Raw genomic sequence first — 24,417 nt, forward strand, 5'->3', positions numbered from 1 at the left:
TTGACTTGAGTGATCTCAATTCTAGTGATGTTTATTACAGGTTTTATTTTTCAGTGCATTGTGATGTCACAGGAGATGCATTTTTTGCCTAGGTATGGGCAATTYACATAATAAAAATACCACTGGAGAATATTCTTATGAGAGTGACAGAGCACTGGAACAGATTGCCAAGAGAGATTGTGGAATCTCCTTCTCTGGAGATCTTCACAACTCAGCTAGATGTGACTCTGTGCCATGTACTCTAGGTGTCCCTGCATGTGCAGGGGCGGTTGGACTAGATGGTCTCTAAAGATCCCTTCCTACCTTAAGGATTCTATAATTCTATGATTCCTACTGTGAAATTGCTTAAAAATTCCCCCCTACAGAAGCATATAGTTTCTGTTGTGAAAAATAATTGCATCATAAGAATCTGCTGCATGCTGATTTGAAGCTACACTTTGCTCTGGACTCTATTTTGGAATTTAACAATATATATGATTTGTTAATTTCAGTTAATAAGCTTCCTGCCAACTTTTGAGTAATCTAGACAAGAGGCTACATGTTAGCTCATGACTGATATTCCTTTGTATTTTTCCTCCTTGTGGTTTTATTTGAATTTCTGAACAGCTCTATGTGGCACGAGTAAAAATAAAGCTAAGTTCATTTCAAAGCATAAAGAAATTCCTGAAATTGGGGAAAAGCCTGAAGAAGTTATAGCTGTATATTATTTGAAAGAGTAATAGGGAGCAATAATATTTGTTTGATATTACTTGAAATACTCCACACATGGATGGTTCAGTGTTTAATATCAAAATTTGCTTATTTGAACATACTTGAGGTTCCATGTGATTTTTGAGTTAGCAGAATGATACAATATACTGAAATCACAGTGTGAACATATGTTAGCAAAATATGGCAATTATAATGTGCAGTTCAATCACTATAGCTATGCAATTCCCATTACCAAACTGTATTATATACTCACCATCAGGACACTGGGGTCACTAGGAAAGAATTTGTGAGCTTAAACGAAATCAATCCAGATGTTGTCTTCAAAATTGTTTAGTTTTTATACTCTCTGTTGGGTTGAGCCATYTATGCACTCCTCCCATGCTGGTTTAGCTAACTCAGGTAGACATTCATGCTCTTTTGATGAACTCAGTAAAAACATTTATACCTGTTGATCTGCTTATTGGAATTCAGTCAGATGATCCACTCAACCGATATAGCTGTTTATCTAAAATAAGGTAAGTCTCAGGTCTCTCTTGTGTTGAGATGAAGTCAACTTTGGCTACAAGAGCTGTGGTTGGTTACACCCTAAGTTACTCCTGGGCCTCATGGGTACCTTGTTTTTATCCATCTTCTTCGAGCTGTCTTCCCTTGCATGTGTTTTCTCATTGGTCACAGGTAGAAAAACTGAGTTTGTTATTACTGGAGTTATAAACCTGTTATTGGAAGAGCTTTTACAGAAAATAGATTTGTGGCTAATTCCTTGTTAAATTTCAAAATTATGTAAAAATATTGTTAAAAAAAAATCTAAAGATACTTTCACAAGCTAATATCTCTCAGATTGTTCTTACTTATGATGTCCCGCCATAGCAATCATTTATTCCACAATGATATTTATATTTAAAGCAGGATTTTTAAAAATATTTTTAATAAAAGGAAAACAATAAAGCTAAAAAAATCAAAAAATATCCAACTGATATATTTTGTGAGAGATGGAAAAGAAGGAATTCCATGTATTCTGTTCTTGGTAAATGATGACCAAATGTTCTCAGTAAATGATGACCTTATGGTGATCAAAGATTTATAGCAAAATATTCTTTAAAAATGTACTAAATATTACACAAAATATCATTATATGGAGAATCTGAAACTGTAATATTTATATTTTTTTCTGGTGTTTAGATTTAGCTAATTTAGCTAACTCTGTGCTCTTAGGATGTTTATCTAAACAGGAAGTTGTGTGAATATGCCCTGCCCATCCCTGATGCTGTATTGGCACGAGACCTCTGTACACATCAGAAAATTTGTCACGTGTACATACACATCAGAAAACTTTCCGCAAGGGATTTGGACAGAAGGAAGAAGTGGTAAGAGACTGAAAGTTGAGGTACACAATAGTGGATTAGTCAGTTTAGACAAAGCCAGAGAAATCCCAGGAGATCTGTGCAGTCTTCAGTCTCCTGTGTTCATATCATTTATATTTGTGTTTGGTTTTCTTGTCACTGTCCATGATCCCCACAAATTGTCAGAAAACTTTAAATCACTTTACAGTGTGTGTCAGAGCCTAGAGCAAGGAAGATCTATAAGCTCTGTCTCAAATTTCCACAGCAGGTACAAAATTAGTATAGAGCTGCTGATATCTTTAGCTGCTGAAGGTGAAAAAAAAAAAAATCAGTAATTTCTAACTGTGGATCATGGACAAAAAAAAGGTTTTCCCAGAAGGTCTGATTCATACACTGTTTGAGCATCTCAAACCATGGCTTGAGGCTTAGATTGATAATCAAGTGTAAGTGGTGTTTTCAGCAGATGCACATCAGTGTTATCTTCAATATACATTTACTTCAAAAGCCGTGTCTCATTAGCCTCAAATTATATACCTCTACAAATAATAATAATAATAATAATAATAATAATAATAATAATAATAATAATAATAATAATTAATAATTAATAATAACTAATAATAATAATAATAATATAACCCCTCATGTATGAAAATGTGTGATTTCATACCTTGATTTCTTTTCATATGTCAAGTTGCCCAAAGATGCATTCTATTTTAAATGGAACATATTTTGGATTGTTTTAGTGAGTGGTGCTTCTAATTAATTGTTTTTTCAGGCCAATTTGTGCAAATTTTTCTAACATTTCAAAAAGTAAGTATACAAGAAGAAAGAGTAAACACTTTCTGAAAATTAACATGTATATCTTTCCATATAATGTTTCATTTTGACACACCATGTGTGTGACAACCAGGGCATCAAACCCAGCCAATGTGAATTCATGAAAGGCAGATCCTACTTGACCAGCCCGATCTCACGCTATGACCAGGTGACCCACCTAATGGATGAGGGAAAGGCTGTGGACGTGGTCTACTTAGACTTTAACAAGGCTTTTGAGACACTCTTCCCACTGACTTCTGGAAAAGCTGGCAGCTCATGGTTTAGACAGGGGAACTCTTTCCTGGATGAAGAACTGGCTAGGGGGCCAGGCCAGACAGTGGTGGTGAATGGAATTAAATACAGTTGGCAACTGGTTACGAGTGGTGTTCCCCAGTGGTCAGTGTTTCAGCCAGTCTTCTCTCATATCTTTACTAACAATTTGGAGGAGGAGATTGAGTGCACCCTCAGAAAATTTGCAGATGACAACAAGCTGGGAGGAAGAGTTGATCTGCTTGAGAGTAGGAAGGTTCTGCAGAGGGATCTGGTCAGGTTGGATCARTAGGCTGAAGCCAACCTTATACCGTTCAGCAAGGCAAGTGTCAGATCCTGCATTTCAGTCACAACAACCTCATGCAATGCTATAGGCTTGGGGCAGAGTGGAGAGCTGTGTGGCAGAAAAGGATCTGGGGACGTTGGTTGAAAGCCAGCTCAACATGAGCCAGCAGTGTGCTCAGGTGTCCAAGAAGGACAGAGACCTSCTGGCTTGGTTATCAGGTCTGCAGGTTTGCAGACTAGGGGGCTGAGATCAATAGTTATATTTGATGTATTGGCCAAAAGTATGTTTCTTTATTTGTACAAAAAGACTTAAATAAAATCTATGTGTCTATGTTCACATGAATAAGAAACACAAGCTTCATATATTTCATGTCAAGATTCAGGAAAAAATAARATTAATGGATTTAGTACCCAAAGAACCAACTTTTCATGCTAGCATTCCTTAAATGAGAAACTAGACAATGAGTTTAATTCCAGGACAACAATGGACTTTAAATAATTTCATCTTTCCTGTTCTCTTTTCATTCTCTATTCAAAATAATCACACGCAACAAGAATTTTGATCCACAGACACTCTGGAATTAATATGGATGAACATTGTTTATTTAGTCACATTTTCCACAGTTGTATATTATCTTTGATATGCATATTAACCAAGGACTTCCACTTTCATTCATGTTGTCATTTTTTGCTTCTTTCTCTGCTGATAATGCTTTCATTCCTGTTTATTTGTCATTTGGTCATTCTCTTTTTTGCTCTTTTTTTTTTTTTTCCCCTGATTGCTGATTGCTTTCCATGCCTAATTTTCCCTCTGCCTATTCTTTATTGTCTAGATCCCAATCTTTCCTTCCACTTGGAGAATTTTCTCAGCTTATTCCACATTTCTTCAGTGGTGCTATAGTGCTATAGATTCCTGCAGCATGAATCTCAGGGGAGTAGGAACTGTGACTTCTCCCTGAATACAGAACAAAGCTCTTGTTGGTCAATTTGCAGTCCATGGCCAGAAAAGTTCCAAAATCAAGAAGGAAAGAGCATGAGAAGCTAGTTTCCAAACTCACCTACTGATGTTTACAGACAGTAGCAGAAATCGTAAAGGAAAACGATGCATGTTTCTGGTTGTCAGTGCCCTCTCTGACAAGTGCAAAGGGATAGGGATGGGTTAGGGCTCGGGACAAGATCCTTCCCCAACTTTGCCATTGTCCAGCTGGGTGAATTTAGTCTAAGATCAATCCAGGACTCCCATCAGTATGTCAGGGCAGTAGAGCAGGGTCCTGTGCACGGGCCTGTGCATGGGGCTCCCCACAGCATAGCTTGAACAGTGATAGTCCCTCAGTCAGCGAGCTCCTGAGCTCCTGGGAAGAAGTGTGAGTGAATGTCCAATATGAGCCTGATTGGAACTCATATGAGTTTGGCTCTTAGGGTTGCTACTGGGTCTCCCTTCAGGATGGATGCTTAGGTGACACAGCCTCTGGGGACAAGCACTGAGCAGAAGAGCTAACAGGAGTTTTAACTGAGAAATCCATTAMCTTCTAGATATGTATCCAGAATGTCTCTTCAGGTTCAGATATTTCACAAAGTTTGTGATGCAAGTGCTAAAATGAAGTCAGTAGGAAAATTCCCGATGTATTGAAAAAATGAAGCACTTTTCTTTTGAATGTCTTTCTTCATATAAAACAATCAACATAGCTCTCTCCTGTATTGTTTTTAATTTGAAATGACTGCTAGTAGCTACTTACCTTCTTTTTTTTTTTCCTGCACTTAACACTGATTATATAAATAACCTCATGAGACAGTCATGACTAAAAACAGTACCTAGCATATATATATATATATATGCTTTATATAAAAAAATATGTGATCTTCCTATCAAAGGTAATGTATCAAGATCTCTTTTCTATAGATTTTTCAGCTATAAAATAGTTATTTGTGATTATAAGAGAGAAAATGAGCAAAAAATGAGCTCTCAATTTATCTGTCCGAGGCAAGAATTTAAATATTGCATGATTATATATACTATATGGTAACATATGTATGCAAGTTATATATGTAATTAAAGATTAACAGGATTATAGCATAAATTGGCTTGTGTCAAAAAACGAAAAGTAAGGGTGTATAAGAAGGTAGGGCTACATTGTTACAATATGTAGGTCATGATCTAATTTCTCAGAGCTCGTACCAGTGATTTTCTTTTTTCATTTTCCAGTGTTCTATTTTTCCTCAGATATAGGCCAAGTAATAGAGACAGGAAAATCATTAACTTTGTGCCTGATTTTGACTAATTCTGWTCTCACATTTTGAACTAATATAGTAGATTATCCAAGGAAGCAAAACTTTGAATGACTGTATGTGAGTGCAAATATGCTTAGGACAGAGATGCTATTTGCTTAAGGCAGAAAATAACACCCTCGAGGTAGCCTTTAAATGAGGGACATGCATTCAGAAGGCAATGGGCTGTTGTTTGGCCTGGAGTTATGTAAGAGACAGAATGTTGGATTTGTGGTATAATCTGAAACAAGTTTGTGGCTTTAATCTTCAGCTATCCTGACTTACTTTGAGAAACTCGTAAATCACCATGGCGGCTAAAGTTCATAAAACATTTACAGGTCTTGGAGTGGAACTAATGTATAAATTCAAAATATGCATTTAGATTTATGCCAATATGAATGTGTCTGTTGATTTTAATTGTCTCTTTTCTCTTGACCACAGGCTGACTGTGTGGGCTGCAATTCACTGGAAGGAGCTGTTGTGCTAAGGAAGTGGAGTAACTGTGCATCTCTCCCTTCTCTATTCCTTGGGAAGTGTTGTATGTTATCAGGATTAAGCCAACACTGAAATCTGGAATGGGCCTGAGGGGAAAGCACTCCCTTGTTTCTTCTGACACTGGAATTTGTCTACAGTCAGTCAACTGAGGCACCTGCCACTCATCAACTTTTGTTTTTTTCCCTGCCTGAACAAGGTTACATTTTCCCTCGTTTCATCTTCTTTTATTTATTGATTTTTTTTCCTTAACTGATTAATTTTCTCCTGGCTGTGGAAAAAAGAGCTTTTCTGATGTTGATTTAAATAATGTCGAAACCAATGGGACTTCTATGGCTGCCTTTGATCTTCACTCCAATCTGTGTCATGTTGAATTCTAATTTCCTCCTGTGGATAACTGCACTGGCTATAAGATTTACTCTCATTGATGGCCAAGCACAATATCCAGTTGTTACCACAAATTATGGCAAAATACGTGGTTTAAGAACACCTTTGCCCAATGAGATCCTGGGTCCAGTGGAGCAGTATCTGGGCGTTCCTTATGCTTCCCCTCCAACTGGAGAAAGGCGATTTCAGCCCCCAGAGCCACCGTCTTCTTGGACGGGTGTCCGTAACGCTACGCAGTTTGCTGCAGTGTGCCCTCAGTACCTGGATGAGAGGTCTCTGCTCAATGACATGCTGCCAGTCTGGTTTACAGCCAATTTGGATACCGTGGTGACATACGTTCAAGATCAAAATGAGGACTGCCTATACCTGAATATCTATGTGCCCACTGAGGATGGTAAGTAAGCTAACAGTCACACTCCAGATCACTCACCAGTTTCAGAAAGGATGGGTAGGTAGAAAGGGTTTTATAGCAGGTTGGCCAGTTTCCTCCATGTTTGGGAGGAACAGTTCCATATTTGGGAATATTCATCTGTGAAAATGAATCATTTTGTTTTACAGTCCTAAGCAATACAAATCGAGCATGCTCGGATGATTCTCTCTCATATGTCTGTGGATCACTAAATTAAAATTTATTTTCAATAACATTTTATTTTCCTACATGTGAATGGTTTAAATATTCCGACATACTCATTCTAAAGTAGAATTTCCTTAATTTTTTTTTTTAGTGTTATTTTAATACCTTTGAACATATATTTAACTTTGATATTAATAGATAACAGAAAATGGTTATGGAATTCAATCTGTATTTTTTTCCAGGATTACCAATCTAATTTTTCAGTTTAGCTTTTTATTTCTCATTCATCAATTATGAAGTGAAGGGAACATGATTAGATTATGCAGAAATATTAAATGAACAACTGGACTTAAACTTTTATCTACTTTCTGCAGTCTTCTCTCAGTACTACTTTAAAACTAAACTAAACTAAGCTAAACTGAGTGAATGCAATTTGTACCATGCAGTTCTTTGAATGTTTTCTTGGTCTCCCTCAATCTTAAAGAGTCTCATTTTATATCACATTAAATGTATATTTTGAGGTTCTGAGTGATATTGCTTCCTCTTGAAAACAATACCTGTATTCATCAGGCACCAAATGATTAAAGTTTATATCACAAGGAAATAAGAAATTCTAGTGACAATTATATTTAATATTCTGCTAAAAGCCAGTTGTTTCAGCCACTTAGAATGTAGTTACCAATGCATAACATGAGAGATTTCTCCCAGATATGCAAATACCTTCACTTTAGCAGAGGGCTTAATTTGCATAACTGTGACATTGTTATTTCTTAGCAACCATACTCTAGCTATGCAAATTTTTGTACTTTGATTATTATTATAATCCTTCTGCCTAGATTGCCTTTCTTTTTTTTTTAACTCAGGACTTCCAAGCTGCTTGCCAGCAATAAATATATCATCTTTTCCTTCTCTCGTCAGCTAACGCAGGAACCTGAAAACTAAAATACAGCGTTAAGATTTGTTAATTCTGTAAACATAAATATCACCAGGCTGTTTGAAAGTATTTTGAAAAAAATAGATGTGTGTGTGTGTCTGTGTGTGAGTGTGTATATGTGTGCATATGTATATGAAGGAGTAAACTTCTGCTAGTTCTTTTCTCCAGTCTCTTTGCACTGAACCTCATTCCTAGGACATGAACTTGAATAATTCTTTCCCATATTTGYTTGGTTACAGTTTGATCTTGCAGGTTTTAATTAGTCAGTAGGGTAAGTGTGTCCTCAGAAACATTTTGGATTTAAGTCTTATTTGTTTACACTCAAAAAATCCCATCTCTGCTAACTAATGCCTTTTTTAAGCAAACTCATAAATTTCTTTTGTCCAATAACAGGAAGATTGATCCATTAAGGAAGACAGGAAATCAGAAATGGAAAAAAATATAAAAATCATTAGAAAAAAACATTAATTAATRTCATATAGATAATAAAATGCCATGTGTCCAGTGACTAACAACCTACAAAATTGCTCATCTTGCATCTAATAGTGTTTGCTTTTATTCACTTTTAACTTACAAACAAAAAGGACTGTCAGGTTTCATTGTAGGCTTTTATGACTATGTCTCTGAAAACCATGTATTTTCTCCTCCTCCCAGTTTTTACAAGTCAATTTTAATGTGGCATAAGACAAATTTTAATTTAAAGGAGAATGTGTAGGGAATCCATTTTCTTTTATAAACCCTCTTCAAAAAACAAACCTATGTACACATAGGTCTGCAGCTGAATTGTGACAAATGGAGTCTGATATTAGTGACAGAAATGTGTAAAGACAAGACTGATCATGTGGCAAGCATTTTTAACAGGCCGTAGTGGAGAAAGAGAAATTTAAAAACAGATATATAGAATATATTAAGTTTTTAATTGTGTACTATATATATCATTAATAGAAGCTCAGTATAGCTCAGTATACATTAAATATAACTCAAAACATTTTGAGGGTGAGAAAATATTCAACCTTTTGCTTGTAATGATGATTAAAGAGACTGACCTACAAATCACACCAGTTAGTGTGTCTCCAAATCAAACTAAACATAAATTGCCTTAAATGGTAGTCCATACAATCTGATTAAAAACATTATGCTTTAGTATATGGGTGTTAGTTGGCAGAAATAAGCTACATTGTTTTGGAGACAGACCATGAAATTGGTTTTTGAAGCAGTCTCAAAGTAAGTGACTTGAAGTTAAAATCACATTTTCAGTTCTTTCTCCAGTAAAGATTTCTTTAAAAGGGCTCTAAAACTGTTCTGTGTATGTATGAAAAGGTAGATGTACTCATCCAAGCCTAATTAATGTTCTGATTACAAGACCAAATCTGAATCATTTTATGTTGTCTTTTTTTTTTTTTTTTTTTTTTTTNNNGGGGGGGGGGGCAGGGGAAGAGGGGGCGGCACTATATAGCATGACCTATTTCTTATCACTTGAGTAGTTTAGTCAAAAGGACCAAAAATTTTGATCATGTGTTTTGAATGTGTTTTGAATGAAGAACTGAGGTATATGCACGCATGCATGCATCTGATTTCAGAATTGCTTTACTGGAATTCTGCCAATATAAACTAATGGATATAACAATAGAACTTATGCCCACTAACTGGGTAGATAAGATTACTTACTGATAATAAAACAGTTTGAATCATACTGCTTCAGATCAAAGAAGTGTACTGAAATCAAATAACACAAAGTTTCATTGCTCCTTAAAGTGGTTGGAAAATCTATATTAAAATAAAAATAGAATGGCCTGTTACACATTTTAGAGCTGCTTTAAACATAGCCTCCATCTTTGTTTTATTTTATTTTTAACCCATGGGATTCTGGATTCCGATTTTTGATAGTAGATGCTAAAAAGTCCTTCAGAATTTTCTATGTTAAAATGTTCTTACAAGCCTAATCTACTATCTTTGTCTTTAGGTCATTTGTTTTTTTATCTTTAAGAGAAACTATTATTTATTGTATAAAACAAAACAGATACCTAACAGAATATTCCTGTAAGCCTGCCTGCATATTTTTTTTGTTTGTTTGTTTGTTTGATTGGTTTGTTCTGTTATTCACTAGATAAATGGTTTGTACTAACACCTCCCTTAGAGTAACRGTATCTGGAGAATTTCTGTGTGTTTGCCTCTGTCATAATAAGTAGAAATAATAAGTTATTATTTTAAAGATACTTATTAATACAAGCATTAAAGAAAGGTAAAATTTAGCAAATTGCTTCTATTTTTCTGCCAAATCTATAAACATAAGAAATTACCCCAAAGTGAAACAAATGAAATATTCATAGTAAAATTATCATTTTATCCAAGTTGCTTTCTAAACATTGTCATAATCTTTTGATGGATATCTGTCTGATTTTCTGTTAATGTCTGATGTGTCTGATTTTCCTGTTAATGTAGTTTTCTGCAAGAATACTTGAATGGCAGTTTTGAGGAGGTCATCTAGGGAAATGATATTGAGGACAGTCTGTTTATTATAACTTCAGTCTGAATATGGGTTTATCTGCAGTGGAAATGCTAGATTGAAGAGGACACAGACTGTTAATCGGCTGTGCTTAATCCCTGGCCTTTATCATTTGAATCTGTGTATACTGAAGTAGATTGCTAACTCTTATCATAACTGTAGAAAAAATATAACAAATAGCAAACAGAAAAGCCCTTTAATTTGGATTTCTTTTATGATAACCTTAAAACTGTATTAATATCAAGGCAAGATAAAAAACTTATTTAAATAACATGAACAAATCTTTCATTTTTCCCTATAATCCCTAGTCTGTTCCGGGAAAAAATGGAAAGAGAAAAAAATAGATGACCTCCCTTTGTATGATGGATAGTAAGCATATGTACTTCACTTATTTTGGTATATGTGAAGAGAGTGCGTCTTATACAAATGGATACCTTCTCCACAGCTCTGTATCTGTTAACGATAGAAGTGAAGTATTTAGCATCTTCAGAGGGTTGCTTTCTGAAAATGCTCTGTGGATTCTTGTCTCATTTCAATCACAGTAGGTATAGCTAAATTGGCAATAAAAGGTGGTAGACCAGGATAATTATTAAAGGTAGGGAACCTACCCATCAGAGGAACTGGGAAATATTGTCCAAGGTTAATGATACATTTAAAAATAAGATACCATGAAGAAAAAAAGTCAGGCAACAGCAAGAGAATCAACAGCATTTCTTCTCTGAATAATAGTCTGAAGGAAAAATACCTGCATCTTCACATTGTTTTCCCAATAGACCAAGCAATAAAGAAATCGAGCAAATTGATGAAGAATAGGGACCTAACATGATTTCTATTGCTTACTTACTGTGACCCTACTTCATATTTGGCAAATGTCTGCCAAGTGCAGAATTGAGCATGCACAACTCACATTTTTACTGTTGAGTTGCAGTGTTTGTTTAACTTGGAAAAAGTATTTATCTGAATTATTATGATAAACTTGATTGATGAAAATACTTTAGATATAGATAGATTTTTTTTCCTTTGAAGATAAGGAAAGAAGAGCAAAGAGAGAGAGAGAGAGGTATCCCATAGGGACAAACTTTGTATGTAAATAATAAGAAAGGAAGCTATTGAGAGATTTCTTTACTAATATGAAGAATAAAGGTCAGTAAAGAAGAGTTTGTAACATAATGTGCAGGATATGCCATTTTTGAAGAATTATTAGTAGATGAAAAATAGTAGGTGACAAAAGGGCTTCGACCTCCTTATCTCCCCAAATAAATCTGAATTTCCATAGATTAGACCATTCTAGATTATACATAGTTTCAATTTTCATTAACTTCATATCTGGCATGTAATCATRAGGTAGTCTCAAAGTTCTAGTTGTTTTGTTATTTCTTCACTCCTCTTGTAAATTTAAGCAGGTGCTTAGGAAATCAGAATAGTAATTATGTGGGTAGTTTTAAGAAATTTAGAATCTAGCATCTGTTTCTGGTCCCTTGTTAATATTTTTGCTACTTCCTTTAAATCTGTATGTATTTTTTAGATTCATTTGCAATTTTGTAATTTATGTAATTAGTACAGGAAAACAAAGTTGTATTCTGTTTTATGACATAGTTTTAAAAGCAAAGTACTTTAATTTGGTTATATTTAAAAAATGAAATAACATGATATATATGCAATTACACAATACAAATAATGTCTTTTTAAGGAAAAAAAATGTATAAATGAGTTTCTCCTCATTTTCAAGATTGTCACAATTTATTTCAATGGCTTCTTTATTTTTAAACTCTGCCCTTCAGTCTATCCTTTCTCTTCTGTGAAAAAAATTCTTTGAATTCACCTATTATTCAAATGTTTCCAGCTCACACTATACAAAAAATAATACACAAGAATACATAGGCTCTTGCTAAATACTTGCATAGCTTTCCAAAGTGAGAGGAATTAATAACAGTAAACAAGAATTGCACATAATCGCAGTCAAACTGAAACATAAACTGAACAAGGGAGAGAAAATCACTCTCCATCGTGAAGGATAAAATTCCCATTGTGCCCGAGGGCCTCAAGCCAATTCTTTCTCTGTGAGGGTCCAATAGATCCCCTCCTCCTAATCCAGAAATATCACAGCATCTGTGAGAAAGAAGAAGGCATATGTCTGACTACCCTCTGCCTACCAGGATAAAGCTGTGGGTAATCCAGGCCCTTATTTTACATTCTTGCTTTTAGCAGTCAAAAATACTTTCCAACACCAAAGAACAGGACTCTAATCTAGATGAAATCAAGTTCTTAAATTCTTAGAGCTAAATTCAGATTTAGCTGCTGATTTCTAAATGCTGCTCTTCCCTTGAGAGTTGCCCATTCCACAGGCACTTTAGAGATTGTACCCAAATGGCCTTTTCAGGAATTGATATGCACTGGAGCCTAGCAAGGATACTCAGCATTCACTCTGGCATTATCTAATCTGAAGAGGATTTTTGACACAATTTCCTCAAGTCTGTCATTACCTCATATTGTAAAACCTGCTAGAGTGGGAAAATACTCTTTAAAACATGATGATATACTGTTTCCTCTGTAAAGATAAATTAATGTGATCATGCTTTTAGTCAAAGAGCAGTGCCTTTCGAGATGTGGAAGCTGTACCATTTGGTTCAGTGACACAAAAGAAAGTTTTTAACAGCTTTTAGTCATTTGAGTCATAGGACATACCAGACAGATGATTTCTAGATTTTTGGATATTTAGTGGTATAAATTTGCTCTGATCTTAACAGTGTCATGGATGCATCATTTGTATTAGCGCTGATTTCATTTCACCTGTAGAAATGATTAAAGATGTTACTTTTTTTGCTGATTTTCCATTAGTTATRTTTTCCATAGATGTATCCACTTCTTAAAAGTTATTTTTATCTTATTTCAAATTTGACTCGGTTTCTCTCAGCACTTTATTTGCAGCTTCACACAAAACTGACACTTGCTGAATAGCTGAGCTAACTCCCAAGGCTCATGAACCATCTTGCATCTATGGAAATGCCTAAAGGTATTGCTCACTTTTGGATTAGTAGAAATTAGACCAATCATAATCTTGAGAGATATAAGCATTTTGGGGTTATTTTCTAAGAGAAGTGTCAGAAGCTTGTTTTCACTAGACCTTTAAAAGTAGTCTAGAAAAGGGATAGAAAGAAAACAGAGGGAAAAGAACATTATAGGTGCAGTAGTATATGATCCAAGAAGCTATTTACAGATTCACAGATTCACAGAATATTTAAGGTTGGAAGGGACCTCTACAGATCATCTAGTCCAACCTTCCTGCTCAAGCAGGCACACCTASMGCATGTGGCACAGGGTGGCATCCAGGCGGGTTTTGAAGACCTCCAGAGTAGGAGACTCCACAGCCTCCCTGGGCAGCCTGTTCCACTGCTCTGTCACCCTAACAGTAAAGAAGTTGCTCCTCACCTGGAGACGGAACTTCTTATGCTCCAGCTTGTGGCCATTACCCCTCGTCCTATCGCTGGCCACCAGTGARAACAGCCTGTCCCCTTCCTCCCTGCATTCTCCCTTCCTGAACTTATACATATTAATACTATCCCCTCTGAGCCGTCTCTTCTCCAGAGAAAACAGGCCCAGCTCACTCAGCCTCTCTTCATACGAGAGATGTTCCATTCCCTTAATCATCCTGGTTGCCCTTCTCTGGACCCTCTCCAGAAGCTCCACGTCCCTCCTATACTGGGGTGCCCAGAACTGAACACAGTACTCCATTTAATCCTGTGCTGTAAATGCTGATGTATTTAGGAAGTAAATTAAGACTAATTGCAAGTAGAGCAAACACCCTTCGTTGTCTTCTTGGAATTCCTCAGGCAAATCATTCACAACTGCAAAGAAGGCAAAAATTGATTCTGAAAATATTAGGTCATTTCACAATCCTTCAGTTTGGCATCCTTTGTAAAGTGAAAGAGCATTACCAGCATGCAAGTCTTCACATCAGTACCTATTACTTACAATCTCAGTTAAAATTAGTATTCTTAGAACGACATATAATCAATTAAATATGCTTCATTTTAAAAATGTTAGAGATAGTATATTTCATTTCTGTTTATTCTAGTTAATATCATCCTCTAAGGGAATATGGAAGTGGTTTCTTTTTTTTTTTTTTAATTGTTTTTCCTTTGTGTATGTGTGTGTAGAGGTAAAATATGTCATTATATTGCCCCAGTACCTCAGAAAGACAAACAAGATAGAAATAATTATGAAATTATGAAAATGAACTAAAGCTTACAGCTATCTTGTGCTGATATACCAAAAATCCATTATAGAATTGTTAGAATAAAAGGAAAATTTTTCTTTTAAAGTACTTGCTGAAGGCAAACTTACAGTGAAGAATAAATTTATTTGCAATGCTAAGTCAACTTCTTACATCATTTATATAAGGAATCTTAGTTGTGAATAGCATTTCTAGTGCCTCGTTCCAAAATCCTCATTATTTCTGGCTTGGTGTTAAATGGATTTTTAATTGACAGGGTGTGACACATTTAATCTAATGGAGAGAAATTACTTTGTGCTCGCTCAAATGACTATCCCATTAATCATTTGCAATGTTTACGAACCATCACAGCTGAAAATCATGGATACATTGTCTGATTTAGTAAATATGCAATGGGGCAAATGAAAACACAATCCAAATATATACATTTCATCTATTAGAAATATGTAATAATCGAATTATCTTTTGTGTGGTATTTTTAGTGTGTCTAGGACATTTTAAATTATAGATTCTGCATGTGTAATACTACTCCAATGATTAGGCTGGCACTTGAGATTCATACTCTATTCAGCCAGAAGAGGGAGTAGAGTCTATCTAGCAAACTCTTTCTTTCCTACTCTTGACATCATTGGAGCACCAGAAATTACATTGGAGAATACAGAAATAAAAACTGCAAGTAGATGCTGTAAATGTTAATTCTATTTTTGTGGACTGAGGGTTTTACAAAAGGAAAACTACCTATCCAAACACAACATGCACTCACACTGACAAACCCACTCTAGATGACTGTTTTTTTTAGTACAAAATAACAAAGGCTTAGAAGAAAAACATACTGAGAATTCACCAGTTTGTATTTGAGTGGTAATGCTTGATCTGAAATTCTGAAATATAGTGATAAGCATGGTGAAATTTCTGCTTTGCTGACAATGCACAGTATTTACAGTTTTCACTATCATCATATTGCTGTTAAACTGCAGCTATATTAAGTCGTCCAAGGTGCCATATTACATGGAACAGAGCTTCTCTCTCTCCTTGCTCCTCCTCTCCGCTGCCCTCTCCTCAAATAAATAAAAATAATAAAAAATCTTGTTCTCAGACTTAATATATCTGAACTAAAAGAACTAGTGCATTTTTCCTTTGCTGATGTGACCTATTTTTACCATTGGGACTCATTCCACCTCTACAAAGGTTTGTGCAGCCTTCAGGGAATAGGTGCAAGATGCTGAGTTGTAACTGATGACTAGGTTGTATCCATGGGAGTTGGATCAAATCAGATGTGTACTGTGGTGGAGATGTTCAATGTGAAATCACCCATATGGAATAATTCCTTAGCTTTGTCACTAATAATGACCCAAAAATATTTTTAAATCAAAGAAAACATTGTACAGAAGAGAGCAGCTGAGCATGACAATCTCCCAGGGGGAATATTTTAATAAAAAATACATTGTAGAAAGGTTTGAATACCAATAAATGCAGTAATATGAACTTGAAAAGGAGAAGTGTCTAAAAATCACACTGGATGCTTTCACCATTATCCCTATGCCCTATGCTTTCAATCTCACTTGCAAAACTAAAACAAAGTAAATTAATTTAATAGGTAAGGGTTTATTGTCTGCTCTAGACACATGTGGTGTTTTTTCCTTCCATTTTCACAATAAATTGTTAAGAGATATTCAAGCTGCATTTCTTTTGCTTTTATCAATTTCACTATTTCTTGTAATCACTTTTCACTTCACAGATGAAGACCATGTAGTAAATGTAGCCTCACTTTCCTTTCCTCATATGCATTATGAAGAGATACTTCATTACCTCTTGCTTTACCAAAGTTACACAAAAGGAAGAGCAAAGGGGGAAGAAACATAAACTAAGGTTCTTAAATAATTTTCCAAAGGGAAATAGCTAAGGAATTTGTAGACCAGAACCAAATGACTATGGAGGATTAATATATCGGGGGAAGGGAGAAAGCCATCTGCCTCAGGATACTGTGTCATCATTCCCTGAAAGTATTGGGGATATTGCAGGCTTGAGGAGTGAGATTTTTTTTTTTCAGATGGAAGAACTGAAAGATCTGGAAAAATCAGTTCTCTAAATGCATATAAATTGACCAAAAAATGTATGAGCATTACAGATAGCTGGATAAAGACCATCAAATTACCTCTATCACCTAGTGCCTATTTTGCTTTAGTCCAATAGTTTTAATTTTTAAGCAGACCTTTATGTGTCCTGTAATGTTTAGATAATTTTATCTCATTCTTACATAATTAAAGCTATTATTAAGTGATATTAAATGTATATCAATGTGAATGAGGCTTTCAAATATTAAAAAGTAATTTATGCCTTTTATGAATGTTGCTTCTGCATGTGTTATTTTTAATATGGTATTGAGCTTCTGAATGTACAACATTTTATCCTACTAGTTTCGAGTAATACCTAATATGGGATATCTAAAACAGAGTATCTAATAAACCAGTATGCCTTACTGTTAGGAATATTAGCTGACTTCTTCCAAAATCCAAAAGGGGATTTTGGATTTGTCTGTATTTTCTCTTATATCATTTTCCTGATTTGCTTCAACAGAAATAAGAATACAGTCACCATTACTTCATAAAACCAGATGATCAAACCGTTCTTTTTCGGCATTATAAATGAACCTAGATCAATAGTGAATGATCTTCTTATGATTGTTAGTTTACCAGAAGTAACTTTTTTTGCAGCATTAGTTAGTGCTGTATACACTTATGAAGTTACCTTCCAATTTCTCCTTTTTATATGCAAGTTTATTACAGCTTTCTTTGGGAATATGCAGATATGAACAAAAATTTACTTTTTTTATTTTTTTTTTCTACTGAAAGTATTTGTATTGGTTTTGGTCTTCTCTTGTATTTACAGATTTCAGCATGCACTTCCACAACACCATTTAAAAATATATTTTTTTTCTTTACATTTTTTTTATCTTTTTATTTCTTATAAATTTCCTATATATTTTAATTATTTGAAATATACTTTCTTAAAATCTAGTTTACCATCAACATTTTTTTTTTTTGTGAAGCCAGTCTTCCCTGAGAACTTGTACATTATTTATTTTCACATGCTTGGTTAATTTCTCTAAAATAAATCTTTCTTTCTTATTCTTTAAACTTTTAATTTCTGTTCACAGATTTTTCTTCCTCATATACAAGTTTCCTCTGAATTGGAATTCTTGTCACTGATACTTTCTTATTTCTTTTCTATGTAAAGACTCATAAAATATAACTTCTAAGTATATTTAGAAGATTTGATTTCTCTCTCTAAAGCAATGTTACTTGGGTTATGCAGAAATATTGTTTTCTACTTTCACTGCTGTGAATATTCTCAGCAGGTCATGACTTCATAGGATAGGGTTTCTTATCAATGGATCAGACAGGAAGATTTCTCATGGAAGTTATGTTTCACCTGAGAAGATATGAGGGAGGTTTTTTAAGAGATTACATTAAATATTTGAAAATAATCTGCTACATTTGTGCTTTAGTTGCTCATTTGGAAAATAAGTATATTTCTTTTTCTGATTTGTCTTAGAAACTTGTGAGCAGAAAGTATCTTTGGGTGGTGCAAGGCTGAAGTTACTTCCCATGTACTTAAAACTGAAACACTACATCCTTATTTCTATTTACATGCACTGTCTTTTTTTAGGCTTTATCTTCCTCTCCTCTGTGACCCATTTACTGACTTCAATTTGCCAAACATTGAAAATAGTTTGTGACCTTTAAGCAAAACTCTGGCAAGTCTAAATGGTGAGGTCATTTTTGGTGAGGCCGTTCATTTATCTGGTGAGGCCGCACCTGGAGTACTGTGTGCAGTTCTGGGCTCCCCAGTATAAGAGGGACGTGGAGCTTCTCGAGAGGGTCCAGAGAAGAACAACTAGGATGATTAAGGGACTGRAACATCTCTCATACGAGGAKAGGCTGAGTGAACTAGGCCTGTTTTCTCTGGAGAAGAGAAGGCTGAGAGGGGATAGGATTAATGTGTATAAGTTCAGGAAGGGAGAATGCAGGGAGGAAGGGGACAAGCTGTTTTCACTGGTGGCCAGCAACAGGACGAGTGGTAATGGCCATAAGCTGGAGAACAGGAAGTTCCGTCTCCAGGTGAGGAGGAACTTCTTTACTGTTAGGGTGACAGAGCAGTGGAACAGGCTGCCCAGGGAGGTTGTGGAGTCTCCTTCTCTGGAGGTCTTCAAAACCCGCCTGGATGCTGCCTTGTGCCACATGCTCTAGGTGTGCCTGCTTGAGCAGGAAGGTTGGACTAGATGATCTCTAGAGGTCCCTTCCAACCTTGAATATTCTGTGATTCTGTAAATGACGGTAGATTTGGAGCCGTTCTACCATGCCGTTAGAAGATGGAGCCGTTAAGTRTCTAGGAAATAAGGTTAAAATGGGAGCATCTAAGAGATAATCTGAGTAATTTTACAGCCAGAAGAGAGAAGCCTTGCTATTAAACTTTATATTTCATTTCTGAACCTCAATGTTCATGCAGTAGGGATGGAAATGAGAAAACAGATATATTTTTTTCCAAGAGATAGAAGACATAATAAGAAATGKGCCAGAAGAGGGTCCTAGAGCATGCAAATATTGAAAGCTGAGAAAGTATTTGTGGATGTCATATAAACTACTAGTGTAAAAGGCATATAAGCAGTATATATACTATATACTATATGTTATATACTATCTACTGTATTGTATATACATGTACATATACATGTACATATACATATTATACCTTATGTATATTATATATAATATCATTATATTCATCCTGGCTGTTGTCTCCAAGCACATGGAGAAGAAGGTACTCAGGAATCATCAGCATAGATTTATCCAGGGGAAATCATGCTTGACTAACCCGATAGCCTTCTATGATGGAATGAATAGCTGGATAGATGAGGAGACAGCAGTGGATATTATCTATCTGGACTTCAGCAAGGCTTTTTACACCATCCCTCACAATATCCTCCTGGGCAAGTTCTGGAGGTATGGGATAGATGAGCGGACGATGAGGTGGATTGAGAACTGGCTGCTTGGCAGAGCTCAGAGGGTGGTGATCAACAGTGCAGAGTCCAGGTGGAGGCCTGTCATTAGCGGTGTCCTCCAGGGGTCAGTCCTAGGTTCGGTCCTGTTCAATTTATTCATCAAGGGCCCCAATGAAGGGACAGAGTGCCCCTTCAGCAAGTTTGCTGATGATAGGAAACCAGGAGGAATAGCTCATAACCCAGAGGGCTGTGCCACCATCCAGAAGGATCTGGACAGACTGGAAAACTGGGCAGTGAGAAACCTCAAAAAGTTCCACAAGGACAAATGCAAGGTCCTGCATTTCAGGAGGAATAACCTCAGACACCAGTACAGAATTGTATAGAATCACAGAATCACAGAATGGTTGAGGTTGGAAGGGACCTCAGGAGATCATCTGGTCCAGCTCCCCTGCTTGAGCAGGGACACCTAGAGCAGGTGGCACAGGRTGGCATCCAGGTGGGTTTTAAAGTCCTCCAGAGAAGGAGACTGCACAACCTCCCTGGGCAGCCTGTTCAGTSTAGGGATTGACCTTCTGGAGAGCAGCTCCGCAGAGAGGGACCTCGGCGTCATGGTGGACAACAAGTTGACCATGAGGCAACAGTGTGCCCTGGTGGCCAAGAAGGCCAACGGGATCCTGGGGTGCATTAAAAAGAGCGTCTCCAGCAGGTCGAGGGAGGTGATCGTGCCCCGCTACACAGCCCTGGTAAGGTCACATCTGGAGTACTGTGACCAATTCTGGGCTCCCCAGTACAAGAGGGATGTGGAGCTGCTGGAGAGAGTCCAGCACAGGGCTACGAGGATGATCAGGGRCCTGGAACATCTGCCCTATGAGCAAAGGCTGAGAGAGCTGGGCCTGTTCAGCCCAAAGAAGGGAAGGCTGAGGGGGGATCTCATCAGTGTGTATAAATACCTCAAGGAATGGCGTTAGGAGGATGGGGCTGGCCACTCTTCAGTGGTGGCCACTGATAGGACTAAATGAAACAGCCGCAAACTGAAGCACCAAAAGTTCCATATAAACTTAAGAAACAGTTTCTTTCCTGAGAGGGTCACAGAGCACTCGAATAGGTTGCCCAGAGAGGTTGTGGAGTCTCCTTCTTTGGAGATCTTTAAAACCCGCTTGGATGCAAACCTGTAGCACATGCTCTAGGTATCCCTGCGGGATGATCTAGATGATCTCTAGAGGTCCCTTCCAACCTTAAGGAGTCTATGATCTATGATTCTAATAAAGTTTAGTAATGAGAAATGAATTTTAGAGGAGAGTATGCTGTTTAGAGATTTGAGTTAATCATTTCAAACGTCTTTGAGAGTCCTTTAATTTTCTTTCTCTTGGCTATTAAAGAAATGACTCCTGAGGAGCAGATGAAGTGTTTGCTTTTGCAGGTCTGCCAAAGCAAGATCTAATTGACATAACTCTTGTGCATTAGTCTAAAATGAATGCTTTCCATGACCTATAGACACACTCCTGAGATGGGGATAATGTGTATATGTGCTTGCACACTGAGACCGGGTACTTTGGGAGCTCCAGCTGCATTTTTTTTTCTTTTTGCAGAGCACTTGTTTCATACTCCTTTCAAAAAGGTGAGACAGTGTTGGTCAAAGACCTTACTCCATAATGATGTCTTAACTTCTTTGCAGCTGCTAAACAAGCCATACACAGAGCAACTAACTGTTTTTCAGTTCTTCAATAATGTTGTGTCTTTGTATGAAGCACATAYGCTTAGGTTGCATAGAACTAGGAAAGACTATTTTTTACTTGGAATGCCCAAGAACGTTTTATCAGGAGAAAAAGTCACATTTTTCCCTGGTCCCAATTTCCTTAGTACGTCTTAACTTGCTTTTTCTGATGTATTAGTTGTAATCTTGGTTATAAACTTGATTTCTTTTCACCATGGTAGTATTAGTGCCATGATGGAAGTGCTCCCTTTCCCACTGACAGACATATTATCCTTTTTTCCCCACAAATGAGTCATGTTTTAAAGAGCTCAGACACGCAGTTAGGCTCTTGCAGTACAAGAGATAACTATACAAAAAGACTTTGGGCACATCTATATTCCTTAATTAATGTGTTAATTTTTAAATATAGATATAAGAATCAATAATGAATGATTTTTAAGCTAGTGCATTTTACCTTRTGCTTGTTGAGATTTTAAGCACACATCTTAAGAACAGCCACAACTCATCTAATGTACTGTAATRGTAACAATTTGCACCTTGAAAATTTGAATATATGTCAGCTCTACTAATCACGATGATATGCAATTGGTAATTTTATCCTGCTCATTATATCTGAAGGTAATGTGTACTTCACCTGAAATAGAATAAAATATGAAGGGCCACCAAACTTTTTCTCTACGAACATAAAATAAAGCTAAACAGCCTAACTCTAATTTATTATGTTTGTGTTTGTGTGTGTGTGTGTGTGYGTGTAATACCAGTATTGAGACCCAGTATTTCTTAGCTTTCCTTAGTAACTGAAAGTGTGACATACTCCTTCAGAGTTGATAACACTCACATGTAGTCTAAGACAGTTCCTGAAGTTTATGAAGAAATAGTTTTAAGAGTCCTTAAGAGTTTTCCAAAATGTGATGGATTCCCTATAACCCAGAAAGTTTTTGTCAATTTTTTTGTCATGAACATCTAAAAATCATTAATAAATTTGATTTATATTATCTTTGTTTGCCTTATAATTTTTTTACAACTACTTGATTTGATCTCCTGTCAAATTATGTTATTGTTCAAATATAGTTCACTATTCTCAATGTATAGTTTTGTAGCATAGGTGCAATCATGAAAAGAAGCCCAAACTCCAGCAATGTGGGAAACTGATGACTGTTAGCAAATAAGAAATTTAAGTGCAAAAGTGTATCCAGTCTCTTTCTGACTTAAGATATCATGGAAGATTTCTAACGCTTTGGACATGTTAATGAATTTCCAGATYATGTGAACTAGCCATGATTGACATAATATTTCCCCTCCCATAAAGCTAGGAGAAGTGAGACTGTGGTTGTAAAGAAAATCTGTATTTTTCCAGAACTAACAGTATAGATGTTGAAGGATTAATGGTTCCAGAAGCTTTTAATGGGATACAGACTACTTTTCCTAWATTTCTTTCTTATCCTGTCCTGTCCTTTTTTTTACATTCATCTTATTTTCTTCTTTCAGACTTTTACAGACAGGTTCAATCGGTTTTATTTGCTAGTTCTATTTTCCTTTTTAGTGTGTAGGCCATAAACAGTCCTTTATGTAGACTGAAATGCATTCTTGTTTTCTTAAAAGATTCTCACCTACAATGTCCTGGTTTGGGGATCTCTTCTTAGGATTTCCTCTTCACAGAGTCTAGTTTTCAAGCATTTCAAAGACCATAAGAAAAAAAAAAAAAAACACTTATAGAGAATTTGCATCATACTTTTAAAAGATGAAATATACATCAATAAGTGGAAATGGAATCCATAGTGTGTTTTGTATTATGTTACATGTGTTCATTTCAAGATAAATCAAAATGTTAAAGACCTCTTGCATAATCAAACTTAGATTTCTAGTATATCCAAAGTATGTGCATATGTGAGGGTATCTATTACTTTGACCCAAACTTATATCTATTCCATTCCATAATAATCTAAGTTCAAATGTTTTAGTTGAAGGTGATACCTGATCCCTTTTAAGGACTAATGCAAGACATCTGTCATAGGGAAGATGAAACTTTTATTTGCATCATGAAATTTGAATGGCTCAGGAAATCTCTTTTCATTTTATTTTGAATATATGAATTTTGCAGTTATTAGTGAACCTGCACTTTTCTCCTGTTCAAATGAAGCCTTAAATGTCATTTTACATTTGCCTTTATTTTTTCATTCTTATTTTTCTCCAGTCATGATATGAACCTCTTAAGGTACTCCAGTTTCTCATTAGCTTTATTACAGTCTTTTCATTATTTCCTTGAGTTTGAAATGCCTTCATTTTGCTGTGTGTTTTGTCTTTTGGCTCTCATTATCCCTAAAACATAAGCTTCCTTTCCAGTATGTTTCATAAATGCATCTGAAAATGACTACCTGCCTATTTCTTTTTAACCTTTTTTTTTTTACATTTTATTTTACTGCTTCTAACTATGCAGATGAATGTTCCTTTTAAAGAAATTGAATTATCCACGCTTGTTCATTATCTTCATTGCTTAAAATTACCTACACAGCCATTTCACAGTTAYAGCTCTACATTCACTGAAGGTTTCTCTATCAGTCTTTGTGCTTGCAATTTCACTGGACTGTTAGAGTAATACAAACTTATGTCTAGGCAGTATTGAAAACTCCTTAATTAACATTAATTAGCATTTGTTTTATATATTTTACATCTGTTGTTTTAAGCATGGGCATATAAATAACTTAAACTGGAGGAAAAAAAAAAAAAAAAAAAAAAAAGTGTTCTGCTGATACAAGTGTGTCCATGGTGAGAAGTTCCACTTTTGTTGATCATCTTGAGGCCACTGACAAACACTGCTGAATCTTTGATCTGACCCAGAACAGTCATTTCATTTGCTGTACCCATCCTGCAGAAAAAAAAAAAA

At 35.8% G+C, this 24,417-nt stretch overlaps 1 protein-coding gene across 1 annotated transcript in view; it reads left to right on the plus strand.

Annotated features, from left to right (window-relative positions):
• NLGN4X (neuroligin 4 X-linked) overlaps nucleotides 1-24,417 on the plus strand; it is a gene marked incomplete at its 3' end in the record, with an annotated part of 172,186 nt that overhangs the window by 46,432 nt on the left and 101,337 nt on the right. The window contains exon 2 of the mRNA XM_026040403.1: nucleotides 6,132-6,963. Coding sequence (XP_025896188.1) covers nucleotides 6,492-6,963 — 472 coding nt within the window. The remainder of the gene's footprint in view (nucleotides 1-6,131; nucleotides 6,964-24,417) is intronic.

This window comes from Nothoprocta perdicaria, unplaced genomic scaffold (assembly GCF_003342845.1).
Source record: "Nothoprocta perdicaria isolate Ctin4 unplaced genomic scaffold, notPer1 scaffold_255, whole genome shotgun sequence".
Classification (NCBI taxonomy): domain Eukaryota; kingdom Metazoa; phylum Chordata; class Aves; order Tinamiformes; family Tinamidae; genus Nothoprocta; species Nothoprocta perdicaria.